The sequence below is a fragment of the Malania oleifera genome, chromosome 8, assembly GCF_029873635.1.
Source record: "Malania oleifera isolate guangnan ecotype guangnan chromosome 8, ASM2987363v1, whole genome shotgun sequence".
Lineage (NCBI taxonomy): Eukaryota > Viridiplantae > Streptophyta > Magnoliopsida > Santalales > Ximeniaceae > Malania > Malania oleifera.
The window spans coordinates 5,615,842-5,635,849 of NC_080424.1; the positions used below are offsets into that span (position 1 = coordinate 5,615,842).

General features: G+C 36.8%; 1 protein-coding gene across 2 annotated transcripts in view; it reads left to right on the top strand.

The window, feature by feature from the left end:
- Positions 1-329: 329 nt before the first annotated feature.
- The window catches only part of LOC131161649 (TOM1-like protein 4), a 28,917-nt gene continuing 9,238 nt past the window's right edge, over positions 330-20,008 (top strand). The window contains exons 1-6 of one of the 2 annotated variants that reach the window (XM_058117565.1): positions 442-727; positions 847-876; positions 1,359-1,514; positions 11,041-11,119; positions 14,715-14,813; positions 14,903-15,016. In XM_058117565.1, the coding sequence (XP_057973548.1) occupies positions 1,405-1,514; positions 11,041-11,119; positions 14,715-14,813; positions 14,903-15,016 (402 nt within the window). In that variant the 5' untranslated portion in view covers positions 442-727; positions 847-876; positions 1,359-1,404. Of the gene's footprint in view, positions 728-846; positions 877-1,358; positions 1,515-11,040; positions 11,120-14,714; positions 14,814-14,902; positions 15,017-20,008 lie in introns of both variants that reach the window. The other variant, XM_058117566.1, reaches the window with a different exon arrangement.

Here is a 20,008-nt window from a genome sequence, read left to right on the forward strand (position 1 = left end):
TTAGTCGAGCTAAAAGGAAACGACTCCAAGAAATAAATACACATTAATGTTATTGAATCCTTATAAACTTACATTGTCATTACGAGTTGGGTCCTTCAATCAAATCCGAACTCACTTATCAAATATGATGATTAAATTAATAAAAACATAAATAAAATATAAAAAAAAATATGATTAATTTAATTCTATTTTTGTGTATTTTATTTTTTAAGATGATGTTGTAGTAAGAAGCCCATTGCCAAGTTGTCAAATCTTCTTTATTACAAACTTGGCAGCACGGGCATGACTTGGGCCGCTGGCAAACCCAAAATGCTCTATGCGAATGCCATGGATTTCAATTCCCAGTTCACACTGGCTAGGGAAAGTCAACACGGTAGAATGGAAATGGCCAAACTGGAAGAAGGAAAAAGAATTCCGCGCCCTCCACCGCAGTCCTGCTCTACAGTGACAGACCAATCAAAATTAAGAACCTGCTGCCGCGGTCAACCTACTTCACCCCTCTTCCACATTGACGACGCCACTGGCTACGCCCTCATCATCTGATCTGAATGTACAAATACTCCACGCGTGACGGTAGCCTTTTGGAAGGAAAATTTGGGAAATAAAAGTCCCTCAAAGGGCCAGGCCAAACGCTCCCTTAAACCCAAATTCTTTTTCTCCTTCTGAGTCTGCAGTACGCACACCCACCCACCAACTCTGCGATTTCTCCTGATTCCGTTCTTATCAGGTAAAGCTTCTGAAGATCCCGACCCTGGTCTTCGAAATGTTCTACTGTTTTTTTGAATTTTTTTTCCTATTGTTTCTGCGCTTCGATGTAATTAGTAAATTGGGTTGGGTTTTGTTCAGTTCGTCAACAAGCCGGGCTTCAATTCTCTGGTATTTTGTTTTTTATTTTTTATTTTTATTTTTTTAAAGATTTTCTTAAGATCAGCATATGGGCAAGCTTATTTTCAACTTTGTTTGGTTTTTGTTTTAGCTCTTTGCTTTATTGTTGCTGTAATTTTGTCTGCTTTTGGCCTAAACTAATTGCGCTTTGATATATTCGGCAGAGATTGCTTGTGATATTCGGCAGAAATTGTTGATAGTTACTGGTCATGTTTTCACTCTTATTGTGTTAAATTCTTCTGGTTTTTTATTTTTCTTATAATTATTTTGATAGTCCTGAGTTTAATTCTGATTGGATTATGGAGAAATCAATGTGAGGACATTCTAAGACTAGCTAGAGAAAGTTATTGGTGATAATAAGTTAATCAGTATTGATTTGATATGCTCTTGTCTTGTCTTGAACAAATTTATTATTTGGCTTCTTATTCATGAGATGGATTGAGCTTTGATTGAATTTTGTGGTGGGGCTGCAGTTGTAGGAAAATTATAGGAGGGGGCTGAGAGAAGGGCAAGGTACAGATGGCTAATAATGCAGCGGCATGTGTTGAGCGAGCAACGAGTGATATGCTGATTGGTCCGGACTGGGCAATTAACATTGAGTTATGCGATATTATCAACATGGAACCTGGGTGGGTATCATTCTTTTTCTGTCTCATGTCTTTAGTTTGTCAGATTGATATCTGCACTTCAGTGCTTTTATGTGAATCAGTAGCTCCAGCCATGCTCAGCTGGAATAGAAATGATTGTGTTATGTTTGATTTGTGAAATAGAATATGGTAAGAATAGAATAGATATTATATAGGGATACAATAGTTTATAAAGAAGATATCTGAAGCCATTTTAAAGCAAATGATCATATTAAAGTTGGTGTTATTCCAACCAACATGCAATATTCAAAGAATGCGAATATCAATGGTTATATTTGGGACAGGTCAGTTCTTGTCTATTCCATATTGGTCTTAGAATAGTATCAACTTTTGCTTGATCAATTTTTTTAGAATGAAACCACTTTTTCCCATTCTCACCCCATTTCATTCTATAAACTGAAATCAATGTTTGTTTATTAGTGCTTAGTATTTGTAGAAACTGAATTGTCCACTTGATAATGGTTGAAAAGTTGCGATGCAACTGGGTAAGGAACTGGTGTGTACATGCAGATGCTGATTCCATGCGAGCTGCCTGGAAGGTCCGTCACTTGGACATAAACTCTTGGCAAAATCCAATTGAAATTATTATCCAGGTTCCTGAACATGCAGGAAACTGGCAAGGAATTTTTAGATTGATCCTGCGGTTCCACCACATTATCCTTCCTAAAATAAGAATGCCTCCTGCATTTTCAGAAGCTCCAAGAGAAATCCACTTGCAATTCTTTTTCCCTCTCATGCTGTTGATGAGAAAGCTATTCGCCGAGTCAGTGAAGACCAACAACGTTTCCTCTTCATTCCTTGATAGAAAAACTTGTTCGAAGTCCTCTAAGATATATCATAAGGCCCCTTACATTTTGTGATATCAATTTTCTCAACATAGGTTCACTGCTGCTTCCTGGGTGCTCTCCAAATCAATGGTCTCTCCATTCTTGTCATAATTTACCCAAAACTTCGATCTCGAGTTCCCTGTTTGCATCCTTATTCACGCTGTGATGTTTTTTTAACTATAAAACTTCCTTCTTCTCTTCTCTTTCTCTATTTCTTCAAATAAACTCATGGTCCTAGTTTCGAAATGTTCATAAGGTACTTCAATTGTCTTAGTAACCATCTTCATTTTGCAAAGGGCTGAGTTGGACACCTGATCCTTAAAACAAGCATCGGCAATGTCCAGCCCTTTTAACTCTTCAATACCAGGAGACGGAGGGCTGTCCTGTGTGTCAACAAAGCATGTAAAGGTGCTGCAACTAAAGCAGGAATTCTTCTTCCTCCAAAGAATTCAGGGATTGTAGGTTGAATTGTCAACAAACCTTTATTAGCTGCTTGAGCTGTTCCTGCAGTGGAGGGAGTTCCTGGAAAACTCGAGTGGGTTCCTAAAGCACTGAACATTGTTGGCGCAGGTCGGGCCTTGGCGGCAAAAGAGTTGGGACCAGGGGGCTGAGGAGGGAAGAGAGCAACAAAAAAAAAAAAAACCTCACCAGTGAGGCCCGCCCCTATATCCCCGAAGCAAGAATAGACCGTGGGCCTAAAGGGGGTTTGGCCCAGAAATTTTAAAAAATGATCATTTGGAGCTAGCTGTTCCAAGCGCTCCAGCCCAATGACATGTGCTAATGATTGCGTACTTTCGTTTGTGTTCTCCAAAGTTTTATTTCATTTTTTTTTTTTACATAATGTATTATTTTATTTGTTTAACTGGGGGAACCCTTACATTTTAATTCTATTTTCTGCCATTGTTAATCTATTTTGCAACAGAAAATCCCTTCAGATTTAGGGACACCTCAACATCCTCTCCAAAATATACGAGTGTCATTGCACTTTTTTCACCAATATTCTTATTTAAGTGTACCCATCGCATTCCATATTTTCGAGCTTGTGCGATACTGTGATCCTATTCCTGTTCCATGAACGAGAATGTTTCACTCTCTTGTAACATTAGTAGAAACTTGGAGTCCATTTCCAAGTGGAATCACTTGTATTCCCAGCTCTGCTGCTACATAGGAGATTTTGCTCCATCCTTTCTATTTGAAGCCTCTGAAAAGGCTGCCTACAGCCAGCCTCTGGCATCGAGGGCTAGGAATTTACTGAACCTATTCTTCTTGAGTTGGGTGTCAAGGTTTTCTCCTTGTTCCTGGTATGGCAAAGTCACGAAGAAGGCACAAGCCTCTCCTTTTCTGCAACTACAGAAGTCCTCTTCCTATGCAGCTAGGAACCACACAATATCTTCAAACTCCAGAAAAATTGAGATTTTCCTTCCCTTTTGGTATTCAGTAATTCTTAGGAGATTGACATGCTCATCGTTGAGAACCAGGTCGAAAGACTTCTAGGATAATTTCTTATTACAAATTATAATCTAGCCAATGTTGCTGAAAACTCAAGGTGTCCTGTTCCCTTAATGCCCCAAGACTACTGCCTCAGATGATCGAGGGGCTCATGTAAGTAAAAGGAGGCAATGGTTAAAAAATAGTTAATATTTTATGCAGAAGTAATTCATGTGGAAATCAATAAAATCATCAAGTTAAGACAAAAACAATAACCTCCCCCAAGCCTCCTTTTACTTACATGAGCCCCTGCTCATCAAGTTAAGACAAAAAACAACAACCTCCACCAAGCCTTAAATCCCACTAGGTGGGGTCGCTACATCCTTTTCTGCCAATTTATGAGATCTGTATGGGTGTTATACCTAAGTCATGGATTTGTTCATTCCTTAATTATCTTTTAGAGGTATACCACTTGTCAACCTTAGCATTCTCATTTTTTGGCAACTTTTTCTTTTGTTTTTGATTGAAAAGGAAAAAAATATTATTAAGGAGAAGAAGAAGTACAACAAGGAGCATAAGAAATCTTCCTTAAAAGATAAAAGAACAAAAAAAAAGAAAAAAAAGAAAAAATTCAAAAGAAATCAAAATAGCATAGCCAGCCAATCACGCTGTAAATTAGAAAAAAAAAAATAAAAAGGCCACGAGGAGGCTAGATACTAAATCCTGTCCCAAAGAATGATCTAAAACATCCTATTCCTTGTGAAAAAAATAAAAATGCAAGCATTCCTCTCCAACCAAATCCCTCACAAAACTGCAAGAATCACACACCTCCACAATGTCAAACCATCTTTACCCCTTCTGAAACCTGAAAGTGAAATAGCCAACAAATCCTCCACCAACCCCAGATACAGCCTACACTCTTCAAATAATCCAAAAAGTTTATTCAATACCCTCCATGAAAAGAAGCATTTAAGGAACAGGCTGAATTTTCAAAAAAACAAAGAGCATACATCTGGAGATAAAGCCTTGAAAGGCCTTCTACTCTGCAGGTGATTGTTAATGCTAACTTTAGTGGGAACAGCCAACCAAACAAAAGCCTTAATCTTAGTGGACACTTTAGCCTTCTAGATAGAACTATGAAGCGGGAAGACATGTTTTCATTGGTCAAATGCTCAAAAAAGACTTAAGGGGCATTTGGTAAATTAAGAGTTAAATGTTTAACACTGAATTCAAATTTTGATTTTGTGAACCAATTCTGTATTGAACTTGAACCGGTCAAAAGATCTAAAATCAGAATTATTTTAACTGTTTGGTTTCTAATATCTGAATACATATTGGTTTCATATATTTAACTAATAACTATAAATAAAAATAATATAAGTTATTGTTTGTGAAAAAGAGAAAATTTATTATTTTAATGAGTTTTTTTGTCATTTTTATTTGTTTATAAGGGATAAAATTGGAAAAGGGACCTCTGAATCTGAATCAAACATGTTTCCATGTTTGGTTTTATCAGAAGAATTTTAGGAAAATTTAGAACTGCCACCAAATATTCTGATGTCTAACTGGTTCACTTATTTAGTGAACCAATTCAGGCATAGCTTGCATTCATTGAAACAAACGATCCCATACAAGAACACTCCCTAGAAGAATCAAGAATGCTAATCTTTCTTTGTGAAAAGAAGCCTACTGCCCAACAAAATTAATGAGGGAAGCTCCATCACCTCCCTATCATTAAAAGCCCTACGAAAATGGAAATCCCAAGAGAAACTAGTCCCATTAGAAATGAAGAATGAAGAGATAGATTCATCGTGCAAAGGGGACAATTTGTACAAGCTTGGGAAAGATGAGCAGAGCGAAGAAACCCCACCCAAAGGGAAGACTCTTTTAAGGGAAAATGCCACGACCATTTTCCCATTAAAGCAATGTTCTTAGACATCAACTTTCAAAGACCCCCTTCCCTTCTTCTTCTTCTTTTTAGACCTGCAAACTTCCTCCCAACTAACCAAAGGATCTTTTCTCTCTCCCAACTTGGACTAAAGAAAGGCCCTCATAATTTTCTCAAATATTATTGGAAATCCTCACAGGAATTCTAATGGTAGACTAGAAATAAAGAGGAATGCTAGCATGGTAAGCTTGAAGAGTGTAATATCCCCATCTAGAGAAAGTAAAGCACCCTTCTATCCATCCAACCTCTTTGATACCTTCTCCACCGCAGGATCTCAAAACTCAACTGTTCTACCACTACCTCCTAGAGCAGACCTAGATAAATCAGAGAGTGAAGAATACTATACCCAACTAAAGTGGATAAATCCAAAGATCTAGAAATATTCAAATTAATGCAAGGTAAACGGCTCTTCCCCAAATTTATTTTTAAACTAGAGACAGTCAAACAATTGCGAAATATTAAGCACATTTAAAAGAGACTCCCTATGATCTTCCAAAATGAAAATAGTATCATGTGTAAACTAAAGATGAGAAACCACAACCCCATGAGCCAATATACTCAAAAACGTTTACTAAAAGAGCGAACAAAAATGAGAAAGATGATTACCCTGCCTAATTGCCATCAAAGCCCCTAATCGAGATTTAGGTCTTCCATTAATAAGAACAAGGAAAGAAGCATTAGACAAACAGCCCTTCATCCAAGACTACCACCTTTGACCAACCCTTCCCCGAAAAGACTTTATCAAGGAAATTCCAACTTCTTCTACGAATATCCTCAGTAACCTCTTTTGCTACAAAAATATCATTGAGAATCTGCCTATTTCCCCTGCAAAAGCACTTTGAGCCTCCGATATAATGTCTTTTATAAAAAAACTTAGCCTCTAAATTAAAACCTTTGCAATAATCTTATACACACTAGTCAATAAATTAATACGCGGAAAATCTGCAACTTTAATAGACCTATTCTTCTTAGCACTAAAGTGATGAAAGTTGAGTTAATGCTTTTATCCAAAATCCCATTAAAAAAGAATTTATTACAAAATAATTCACTGAAGATCTTCATTAAATCCCTCTAATGATATCGCAACAATCTTGAAAGAAAGCTGTACCAAACCCATTCGGACCCCCAGAGCCACATATTTTCAAATCCAAACGGAGACGTATTTTAAGTCTAAATAGAGTTGGCCGTAGTGATCTGACCATTATGCAAATGAAAAGACCTCAATCCACAATGCTTAATAAACTTACCAAAATTCTTCATACTCAAGGTAATCCTCGTGCCCCGTTTCTTTTTCCTGGGAAACCTCACCACATTAAAATCTCCCTAAAACCCCACTTGGGATAACAAAAACCATACACAGAAAATAACTCGCCTGACAAATAAGGTGTAAGAGCATGTCTAGAAGGACCATAGACTGACCAGAACCACCTGTCCCATTTCTTTCACTTCCAATAAGATCGACAAAGAAGGAAACCCCAAATACTACGAATCATTCCATCTTCACTCAAGTTCAGTTTCCTGGATGAAAACAATATCAGGAGAACTCCCTATTTATAATTTCCAATTAGGCCTCTCTTTCTCACAACCCCTATCTATAATTCACCGAAGCTGCTAACTTATTCAATTCCTTTTGCATCTTCTTTTTCTTCCTCTTATATCTTTTAGGGAAAACTACGGGTTTCATCTCTTTTCCGAAAGTGTTCACCATCTTAATTTCCGTCTTCTCAAGGACTTTGAGGGTCCTGGCGTCTTTGTCATGCCCTAATGAATAGCTCACAACCCTTCCCTAAAAAGATGTATCCTCTAGGCACAAAGAGCTAGGAGTAGAATTTGGCTAGCAAGTTATGTATAATATACCTCTTTGGGCGTGGGGGCCTCTTGATCTTCCGTGAAAAGGTCATTCCCAGCCTTACCTTGCTCTACTACTGAGCAGACCTATTGACAATTCGAATGGGATGACAATATCTTAAAGGAACAATTGGCAAAAAAAACCCCCCTCTTCAGCTAAGTTTTCTATCTAATTATCTATGCTCTTCAAATGGTCAACACTAGCCTGAGCATCTTTGGAGGCCTTTCAGAAACTTCATCCCATGTGTCATGCTGTCCATGACTCCATATAAGAAACAATCACTTAAGTCCATTGAGTTATTAGATTATACCTCAGGATTGGCAGATGGTACCTCACACTGTAGCCTATCTGGTGAATAACCCAAACAACCTTGTCTATCCCTTGTTCTCCATCAACTAGTCGAACAATAAACCCTTATAATGAAAATCTCCAAATCATCATCAGACTCATACAAGCTTTCCTTCAAACTTTCCATCCTCTTCCAATGAAATCTCCTTGTGCTGCTCATTAATTTTTCTCAGAACCATCCAAAGAAAATAATAGAGAAGACGTGGCTTTTGCACAGGAATAGTCATCTGTCAATTGTTAGGTTGCACACTTTTAATTTTTTATTTTTTTTCTCCCGCAATTGATAGCCCTTTGGTATCATCTTCAACAATCCCTCGTAGAACATCTATTCCAAGCTTATTGCTCGCTTTTTACACTATTCAGATCTTTATTACAAATATGCTGTTCTGCTTCTGCAATTGAGTGATCCTTGCCATTACCACTCTGTTTTTCCAATTGGGTTTCTTTTATCCCAGCAACTCCATCTTGAGTTTTTTTTTAACCACAGCCCAACTCCTCCACCTTTCCTTAGAAATAGGCCATACTAGTTTACCACAGCTTCATTCTTAACTTCATTAGGCTCAATTGTGTTAAGCTGATTAGGGCAAAAACCAGATCTTAACTTCTTTATAATTGAAATCCCCAGCCCAATCTGGAAATCCCCTCCCCTTCCCATCATTATGCCCTATGATTGAAGAGGACCCCAGATTATTTGCAATTGGGTGCCGGTGGTCATGAATCACCCCCTCGCCATATGAACATGGCACTCTTATCTGAGCTGATCAAAGAACTTTAGCGTCAGAAGTATTCGGCCTTTTCGATGCCATGGCACACCTGCTTTTCTCGATCCTTCACAGATTTGTGGATTCACAATCAGCCCAACAGAATGTCACCCCCTAAGCCTTCAAATTTCTCTCTTCTCAACCAACAATCATCTTCAAAGTACGGAAAATGAACAAAGCTGCCCTAATATCCCTTTCAGTACCTCTCTGAACACAAAAATCTTCCCCATATGTTCCCAAGTAGCTTTAGATGAAGAAAATCTCCTTCCACTTTGAGAAGTACACCCTCAATATATTTATTTTTTTGGATCAGAAGAGATTTCATTTTACATAAAGGACTAAAGGAGAATAAGACATCTCCCAATAAAATCTGGATCAAATGAGAACGAAAATCTAAGAATAGCAAAAGAAAGAAAAAAGAACAATTTAAACCACAACTCCCAAAATCAAAACAGCAGATTACTCCAATCTTGCTCAACTTCCAGAAAGCTCACATCATTGAAATACTCAAACATAACACACCACAATGATGCCAAATAATGAATCTTTTTCCAAATCAACAGCCAATTCAACTCCTCCCAAAAAGATCCGTGCATTACGCTGCAACCATTATCCCACACCACTGTAACTACATTTCCATAAAGCGGCCCCATCTTTCCTCCTGCCAACCCCCCCAAATGAAATATCCAAAAATTCCTCCAGCTAATCTGAACAAATCCAACTTCTCCCAAAACACCAAATAACTTGTTCCATATTCTCCATGCGAAATTACGATGCAAAAAAAAAAAGGAGAAGGGGAGATGTAGTCTCTAAATTATTATAACAAAGCACATGAACATCTGGAGAAGAGTCTTCAACAGTCTCATAATCTGCAACAAGTTGTTAGTATTGATTCTATTAAGCACAAGAAACTAAATAAATCATTAATTTTTTGGGGTACTCTAGCCTTCCAAATAATAGAATAGAGAGGAAAGGACGAATTAGAATGGGTCAAGAGCACAAAGAATGATTTACAAGAGTAAACTGTTAAATGATCGAAGGACCAAGAACAAAATCCCTCCCTATAGCAAGGTGACAATTATTCAATACTCGACAAGGAGGATAGCTCAATCAACTCTATCATTAAGAAATCTCATAAAATGAAAATCTCAAGAAGCCAAAGGACTATCTGAATCAACGGAAAAGAAATAAATAACACTATTGTTTTGTGAGCTCAAACGGAAGAGATGAGGAAAAGATGTTGATGAGACATCATTCCCCAACCAAGGGTCTTTCTAGAAACAAATTTGAGATCTCCAACCCACTATAAATTTAATGTGAGGACTGAGGAGTGATTTAGGGATAAATATAAGAGATAGATCCCTGCGGATTCTCTGAAGAACACTAAAAACTAGCATATGTAATCCACTCATTATCACTCAACCAACTTGCTTCTAATTAATCCATGCCAAAGGGTAGAATTATCTAGAAGAAAATACCACAACCATTTCTAGAACCCAACACCCATTATAATCTAGACCAGCACACCACATCCCCAGTCACTAATGATCCCAACTCCAGACCACAAGAAAGCTCTCATGATCTTTTCAATCTTGCTAGCTATCCCCACAGGAATCGTAAAAGTTGACAAGTAATATAATGGAATACTAGGCTCACGATGATGGTTACTCTACAATTTAAAGACAGCGTCACACAGGAGGTCCTAGTTTTACTGGGCTGAAGTCCGTGGTCTTAGTTGATTGATTTCAAAATTCATGGGGACCTTGATATGGTGATGAAACTTCTGCATGGTGCCATGGTAATAGCATTCTGTCTTTATTTTTTGTTAAAGTTTATGTAACATTTATTATTTTGTTAATAGTATGGGATTAGTTTCAATTATGTTATCACATAAATCTATATTTTATGCATTTGTTTAGAAGAATGAAATTTCATATTAAATATGCTCCCCACTAAATGAAAGTCTTGGATCCCCCCCTGATTCTGATCTTTTCCCTTGTTAGCTAGCTGTTCAAAAAATTCAATGCTGTATGGGATCAATTAATTTTTATAATAGAACTTTTGCTAATATTTTTCACTTGAATTTAGTATCATTGTGTAGTGAGGTTCCTTGTATGCTATGGTATATCCCAGCTGCCAGTTTTGTCATGGTTTTTAATATTTCTGCACTGCAATTTTTATTTGAATTATCAACTTTGAGATCTCATTTCTTGGAAGTTCCTGAGCTGTTCTCTCTCTCTCTCTCCCCCCCCCCCCCCCCCTGGCAGTTCCTGTTCTATGCTGTTTTTTTTTTAAATTATCAACTTGTAGTGATGCTGATACTCCTTTTTCTTTCTGCCAATTGCAGGCAAGCAAAAGATGCACTGAAAATATTGAAGAAGCGTCTGGGGAATAAAAATCCTAAAATACAACTTCTTGCTCTTTTTGTTAGTATTTCTTTCTTTTCACATCTGCTAAATTTATGTGTTGATTCATTTTCAGTTTGGGAGTAGAGCTAGAGTCTGTGTTCCATTAGCACATGGCATGCCAAGGTTCTGGGTGTCCATTGTTTTAGAACATTTCAGTCTGTATAAACTATGGAAAATAAATTGAGATGGTGAGTGCTAAAAGCAATAGCAGTACACAAATTAATATTATTCTAGTATGTAATGAGATCTTGTGTTGGTGTTTAAAATTTACAAAATAGTGACATTTCTATACCATACGCTAAAAGTGGCTACTGTTCTGTGGTGTCTTTGGCCTCTGGAACTCTATTCAAAATTTCTAGAATTTTAGAAGTTCTAATTCAAGAAAATACATTTGGCCACAACCTGTTTTTTGACATGCCTTTTCCACTTAATAAAAGATTAATATGTTTTTGTATTAATTTTATTGATAATTTCCATTCTCTAATTTCAATTTGATCTTCCCTAAATTTTCTTCTATGAAATCTTTGTTTATTTTTTACTTCTCTCTCTCTCTCTCTCTCTCTCATATTTTAAATTTAAAGTTAATAATAAGATATTCTAACATGGAAAGAAATTGATTTCTCAATTCCTTCCATAATGTAAAACAAAGTCAATTCCTTTTTCTATAATAAAGTGCAAATCTTTATTAAATAGATATGGATCCACTGACGGTGCAACCACAGAATTGTTTTCCAGTAGAACAAAATACTGTAGTTTGTATTTTTTCTCTTATGTGCATTTTCATTATTTTCTTATATTTAGTTGTTTCTTGGGATCAGTGAAGTGGTAACAATATCATTAAGGGTCACCATGGGGAGTCAACCCGTGAACAAAATGATTTACATGGCAAAAGATCAAATAGCTCAAGAGCTTCTGCCTGTCATGTCAAGTTAATTGAAGGTGGTAAAAACTCGGAAACAGCATGTCAAATGTTATCTTTCATGTTGGAGGTTCTGTCTTCTTTCAAGAATCACTTGTCTGTTTGTCTTAGCGATCTAAAACAAACTTTCCTTCCTGTTGTGAACTAGAATCATTTAACCTAATGAAGACGGGACAAAATGTTTTCTAGTTTTCTGTTTTTCACATAATGGTGCTCTGAAAGACAAATCAATTTAGGCATTATTATTGACATTTCTAAACAAGTAGAGGTACAAAAACAGTTCTCTTAGAACTCAATAGTGATGGAGAAAGAGAAGGCAAATTCATTGTCAGCAACATGATTATGTTGACAGTAATGGTATGGTTGGTACGGGAAATTTTTTAATGCAACAAAATTAAAGGCAAAGATCTACGTTGCAAAATAAAAATAGACAAGTCTTATTGAGAAAAAGGCAAAAGACTTCAAAGCTTGTTGATAGACACAAGAAAAGACTTCCTTTTTTACAATCAAGAATGCAAACTTGACGAAGAAATTAAATGGCTGGAAGGGGGCCCTTTTCTCTCTTGGGGCTTGAATTATGCTTATCCAGGCCCGTCTTTCTAGCATTCCTCTGTATTTCTTGTCTGTTTTTAAGATTGCAGTAGGGATCGATAGTAAGCTTGAGAGAATCATGAGAGATATCTTGTGGTCTGGTGTGGGGAGTCGTAGGGGCCATTTAGTGAGTTGGGTGGATGTTTTGTACACCTGAAAAAGGAGGGGGGGGGGGGGGGGGGGAGGGGTTTGGTGTCTAAAAACACCACACTTTTAGCTAAATGGTGTTATAGCATTTCCCCTTAGAAGAAAATTCCTGTGGCATAGAGTTATACAAAGTAAGTTTGGGTTGGATGAGAATGGGTGGAATGCCAATGCTAGTTTTAGATGTTCTTTGGAAATTCGTGGCGGTCTATTTGTCAGTTATATCATCTATTCCTCACACTAAATTTTAGGTGGGGAGAGGTTCCTAAATTCGTTTTTGGGAAGGGATGTTCGTACTTGGTCTCTTGATCATTCGGGGGTGTTTACTTTCAAATCATTCTATGAATTCTTGCCCTACTCCGATTCTTCTTTTCCTCTATTTTATTATTTGGAAGGTCAAAGTCCTAAAAACAGAAGCTTTTACTTATTTGGTTGTGCTTAGCAAAATTAATACCAATAACTTGCAATAGATTAGGAGACCTTTGAAGGCTCTATCTCCAGATGTTTCCATGCTCTGTAATAGGAATTCTGAGACAGCATACCATTTTCTTTTGCATTTGATTTTGCATGGAGGATTTGGAAAAAACTGTTTGGTCTTGTGGAAGAGAGTTGGGTTTGTCCTGATTTAGTGGAAGACTTGTTAGCCATCTCACTTGCTCGATCTGGGAGAAGGATAGGGCAGCTCTGTGGAAGAGTGGCATTTGCTGTCTTATGTGGTACATGGATGGAGCGTAATGGCTGGATATTTTCTGGGAAGAAGTTAAATTGGTCACTAGTGTGGGAAACAATTTAGTAGATGGCTTCTTTATGGTGTATCAGGTTTGGAATTTTCAGGGAAGCTAGTTTTCATGATTTACATTGAGATTGGAGGAACTAGTTGGTTTGATGTTTCTATCTTTTTGTTGTTTTATTTATTTTTTCTGGTTTGTACTAGATTTTCTTCGGGAGATATCTTTTTCTCCCTCCTTGTAAACTCTTTCCCTATTAATGAAATTTCTTTTGCTATAAAAAAATAAAAAAGTTATTAAATAGTGCCAGAAGTTCTAGTCTTTTTTTAAAAACGGAAGTTCAGTAAGTAAATAATGTTGGAGGGTGTGGAATAATCTTTTTGGCTTATTTGGAGAGGGTGGGTGTGCTCGGTTTCGATAGGAGTTTTTTTGGCTATATCATTTTCAGGTTTGGGAGGAGTAAAGATGGTTTGGCATTGTGGAGGTGTGCTATTTTTGCAGTTCTGTGGGGGATTTTGTTGGAGAGAAATGCTCAAATTTTTACAGAAAAGAGGATGTCTTGGTCATGCGTTGGATGGGATTCAGTATCTGACCTCTTGTGAATTTCTGCAGCAGGATGTTTCAAAGGGTTTGTTTTTCTGATTTACAGCATGATTGGCTGGCTGTGCTTCGATTTTTTTAAATTTTTTTTTTTTATTGATCTTGTAGCTTTTAAGGAGAATTTCTTATGCTCCTTGAACTTCTTGTTCTCCTTAACAAAAAAATTCTTCTTTTTTGATATATATATATATGTGTATATTTATCACGTCAAATCAGGTTGAAGTTAGTAATGAATTTCAAATTTCTTCAATTTTAGCCCTTGTGTAACTAGCAATCTCTCAAGTTTAGGGCTGGTCCCTTAAAACTTAGAAGACAATTCTCCATCTAGTCCTCCCTTTATTCAAGAAATAGAACTACAACTGAAAGCGGAACTGCTTCTCCTGTCATTGAATACCCCACCTACCTTTTCAAATCTTAATTAGACTTTGTACAAAACCTCTTTTAAGTTTGCAATTTTAGTACAATTCTAGCATCTTATCAATTATATTCCTGCTGTATATCCTTCCAATAATTTTTTGTATTTATTATTTGCATATTGTTCTTCGCTAAATGTGTTCTCTCTCTCTCTCTTAAGTATACAAAAAATGCAACTATTATGTAAGATGTGTTATTCTGGAATTTTCCATTGCAGGTATTGGAGACTCTCAGCAAAAATTGTGGGGAGAATGTATTTCAGCAGATTGTTGAACGTGATGTTTTGCATGAAATGGTCAAAATAGTGAAAAAGAAGGTGCCATTTATCTTCATAACATTATGCTTTAATGTTATGTTCTGATGCTAATCTTCTCTCTATGGCGTTCTTTTAATTCAATTTTACAGCCAGATTTGAATGTAAGGGAAAAGATACTAATTCTGATAGATACATGGCAAGAAGCTTTTGGGGGGGCGGGTGGAAGGTATCCTCAGTACTATGCTGCATATAATGAACTGAAGGTAGTTTCCTTTTTAGTTTCTCTCCATTTCTTTTGTTTAGCATACCATATGTTTCTTCTTCTTCATCTCCCCCAATTTCCCCCCTACACACACCCTCCCCTTCCCGCCCAGTAGAAGTATCTACGTGTCTTTTGCTATGCTGAATACTAACCATGGTTTTAACTAGCAGTAGTGTGTTGTGTAGCATAATGGTAATGGAAGTAGTGGGAAGTAGGGATGGTGGATCTTACATAATGGAAAGTGGGTGTAACAGCCATGATTTTTTATTTTTTTAATACATACACAATCTTATGCATATTTGTATATTTACATGTTTTTAGCTCTTAATCCTTCTTTATAATTTTTTTTAGTTATTTTGGATCCTTTAGTTTGAACATTGTTTAGTGAAAGCATACATTTTAGTTTTGATTTAAATCACTTTTGTCAGAATTTGTTTTTCCACTTTTTTGTTAACCATATGTGATAAATTAATTAATGAAAAAAATACATTATACACTCCATGGATCTATTATGCTCATAATCTATTCAAAATTTCAAATAATACTATGAATTAAGCAAGTTCTATTATTTTATTGTTTAAATTCAAATAAAAATCTAAATAGACTAACAAGTTATTTCGTATACCTATAACCCAAGCTTCAAATTATATAATCATAAATTTATTATAAAAAAATAAAGTACTTATATGTAGAGAAGAAATATTAAAATCTAGAGAAGAAAAGAAGTTTGAAATTGAAAGATATAAAAAAGAATATCAAATTACTAACATTATCAAAATAAGTATTTTCTTAACAAAATAGTGTGAATATAAAATTGTTACCTAATGCATCTCTTCTGCATATTACGCCCAAATAAAAATGTATTATTATCATCCTCATTATAATCTGCACACCCTCTCTTCACATAGCTTATGAAAAAATATTGAAAAATAAAAAATAAAAATGAAGAGAAAAGTGAAAATAAATAAATAAATTTTGCTGTCACAACAGTCCTGTGGCTGTTATATAACAGCAGTATTGGTTGTTAGGTAGCAGCATCTATATGGCTGCTGTGGCTGTGATTTTTTCATCCACAATTTAGCAGTGTGTGACAGTATCAGGAACCCAAGAATCTTATAACCATTGCTGGTCACTATTTAAAAACATGATAGTCCACAATAGATCTTGTTTGTGCATATGGGAAGACGTCTATGTACATGACATGCACTAATTGGATCGTGATTGAAATCACTTGGTGCCACCTCCCTGAACCACTGCATGGAGGGATATGGTTGGAGTCTTGTAGATGATATTTAAGTTAAAATGCTCTTGTTACTTTCTGATTTTTTTAATATTTATTTATAAAAAAAATATCTTCCAAGTAGAGAGTGTGGCGAGGTTTAGATCATGATTGTCATTGAGGGATTATAGTAATAACAACATTAATCCTCAACTAAAAAGGTGCCAAGGGGTGACTTCTGTAAAAATGTGAAAGCCTTGTTGTATAATGTGTAGCCTTTTTGGGAATTGATGTTTTAGACTGAGCCTCAAGGTGTTTTAGATGTGTCTCATCTTGAGGTGAGCCTCAATTGAGCCTTTTAAAACATTGATCTACACAAACAAGCAGAAGTATCTTTTAGCACTATGATGGTAGCATACAAAATGATGCGAAGTACATTTTTGAAGACCAAAATCAATCGTCATTGTATTGAATATGTTAGATTACCACTTACTTAAAAACTTAAGCTATTAGGTTGTGGGCCAACAATGCATATCAAGCTTTGACACTCCCCTGCACTAACAGCCCGACAGCATGTGGAGAGATAAACACATGATAAATAACACCCATGATAGGGAAAACAATAATTTTTTTAAACACACACAATAAACAAGGGCAACGAGGCTAGAACCCAGGATCTCCTAGTAACCAACTTTGATACCATATTAGATTATCACTTTACCTAAAAGCTTAAGCTATTAGGTTGTGGGCCAACAATGTATATCAAGCTTTAACAGAGTCTACCAAACCTTGCTTTGGATGACTACTTTAGACCATACAAAGACTTTTAGGCAACATACCAACCCTGACTGCTGTCTGCACAAGCAACAAACCTAGCATTTGCTCCATATATGCCTCCTCCTTAAGATCACCATTTAAGATGGCCTTCTTCACATCCAATTTGTATAAAGGCCCATGAAATGTAATGGCTAAAGAAATAAGCAGACAAATGGAACTGAGTTTTGCACAGGATATAACATGTTTAAGTAATCTAAACCATACATGAGTATAACCTTTAGGCACTAGTGTTGACTTCAAGCAAGCAACGTAGCCATCTGGATTTACTTCCACAGTAAACACACAATGACAACCAACCGCAGACTTATTAAAAGGAAGTTGCACAAGTTCCTAAGTATCATAAGCCTTTCGAGACGTGCATTTATTCATTCATTGCAACTCACCACCCAGAGTGGGACAAGGCTTCATGCTCATAATTCGGAACAGAGATGGATACATAGGCAGTCAGATCATGTGTTGAGACACTCAATCCTAAGCACTAGAATCTGGAGGGGTCTCACCTGCAAGTTAGGACTATCTAGATGGCCAGGCTGAATGACACTCTTATCCCCCTGTTTTAGTTGACAGTATTCCAAGGGAAGAAGCCATTCATGCAAGTCAATTACTGGAATATAAGAGCTTTACATAATCCCAGATCTTCTTACAAATAAGAAACATACATATCCTGGAAATGTGGGGTTCCATTGAATTCCACAGCATATACTGATGCATAATCTATATCTTCTTCCTTTGTCATCCCTGGTCCAAACTCCAAATATGTTTAGACTTTGTTAAGCCCATCATGTAAATCTTGAGAGCCTTGGGCCAGTTTAAGTAATTACTACCATTCAATTTTGCCTATTGATTGGTGACAACGTAGAGGGAATTAAGCTCTTGGGGGATCATGGATTCCATCCAAAGGGAAACAACTGAAAACAATGATAAAAGAGGATAACACACCGACGGCTCTTCAGTCATCAACAAGGAGTCATAGTGAAGCCAACACTACATCAAAAACCAACCAATCACCAACATAGAGACATACTGCAGAGTCTTACTGCCCTTGCCTGGATCAAGTGCCCAAAACCTTGAGGATACCAGACACCACAACCTGATCTTCACTCTTTGACTGTGAAGCATTACAAATCTCGATTCTTGGTCAAGTTAATTTGTAAACCATCCTTTTAGCAAGGCTGATTGAGGGAATTAAACCATCACAAGCAGAGAGGTCCAAAGAAGCCTCATGTGCTAGTGTATGGTGTTGGAGCTTCCGGCTTGAAATCAGTGCATGTGGGTGGGTGGGACAGTCACCAGAGATGGTCGTAGGGGTGAGCAGATCAGCGAGTTATGAGGGTGACTGGTGTTGGCTTTTGAAAAATAGATGAGAGATTGTTCAACAAAAACTGGCAGCAAGTTAAGACATCCTCCCAGCAAGGCTGACAGTGGTTCTGGCTTGCTGGGTACAGCAAACTTGCCTAGGATGAAACAGAAGTGTGGCATTGAGAGATGCAGATTTGGTGGCGGTGATGTGCGGTTTTAGTTCACGTGTCTTTGCTCCAATACTATGTTAGAAAGTTGTGATAGCTGGAGAGCCTACTGAATAGTTAGGACTCCTATTCTATTTGTAGCATTTCCAATATACCATAAACAATGCTAATACCGTTACTAACAATCTAGCCTGTAACAGACACTTTGTGCCATCCGTGTGAGCCAAAACCCTCTGGGAAGCCTATAGATTTCCAATTGTCTGAGTTGATTTTTGTGTGCATGACTAATCTGCCCAAAATATTTCCTCTTGAATTTGAACAACAGAGTCTTTCTCCATTTCTCATCTCTTTCAGCAATGGATGGGGTTGGTCTTTAGCCCAGAACTTGATTCATTAGTTGTAAAGCTCAACTACTTCATCCATGAGCCACCGCAATGAAGATAGAAGCCCTGTGACTCCTGCCATTTTCTGTTACTCTTGAGGTATTTGGGCACAAGGTTGAAGGATATACTACCCACTGCCATTGTACTGCTACCATCTTTGTTTATGAGAGAAAGAGATCTATTTTTAATGATCATAAATTAGTATCAATGGATCAACCTTAAAGACAGATTTTTCTGGTTTTTTTCCCTGTACCTGGGCCATATCAGGTCTGTGGCCTTATTTTTGTGCTCAAGCCTGCCCAGCTATTGAGCTGTGACTGTCAGGCAGGGCAGGTAACGAGTCCATGCCAAGGTCTATTCCTGCAGATTCAGATTTGATTTTTTTATCTGGTACACACTACTTTGATTTGCGGTAAAATATCTTGTCAAGTTTGATTGTTTTTCTAGAGTAAATTTTTTTGGATGAATTTTATTTTAGCACTGGGTGATAATATCCATAAGCACTTTCCACATGCCAGTGGTCTTCTGCTAGACTTAAGCAGCATATATATATATATATATATATATATATATATACCTCCCTGAACCCAAAGCCAGCTAATATATTATTGTAATTCAAGAAATTTTCCCTAATGTAATGCCACTGACCTTGCTTCCCCTCTCCCCTTCCTGCGAACTACTTTTTTTGTGTGTGTGTGTGTCTATTGAGAGGCCTATTTTTTGGCTTGAGCAAGTACCCCATCCTCCTTCCCAAACCTCACCTCCTTACCCTTTTGACTTGAGATTTTATCAATCAAACCTGTGGGTGTTCCCTTTTTCTTTTTTTTTTTAGTTTATTGTGGAGTGTTTCATGATTTTTTTTTTTTTACTTCTATACTAAGGCTTGACCCTTCGATAAACTCGTTTGTATGTACCAGAATGACATATCAATGAACTAATATCGTGGCAGTGACTTTATTTTATTTGTGATTGACCAATCCTAATGAAAAATGACACTTTCTCTGAAAAAAAAAAAAAAAAAAATTTTAGAAGATATTTATTTGCCAGTGTTTGGGTTAAGAAATTCTTGTCATGCCTGTATGTGCCAT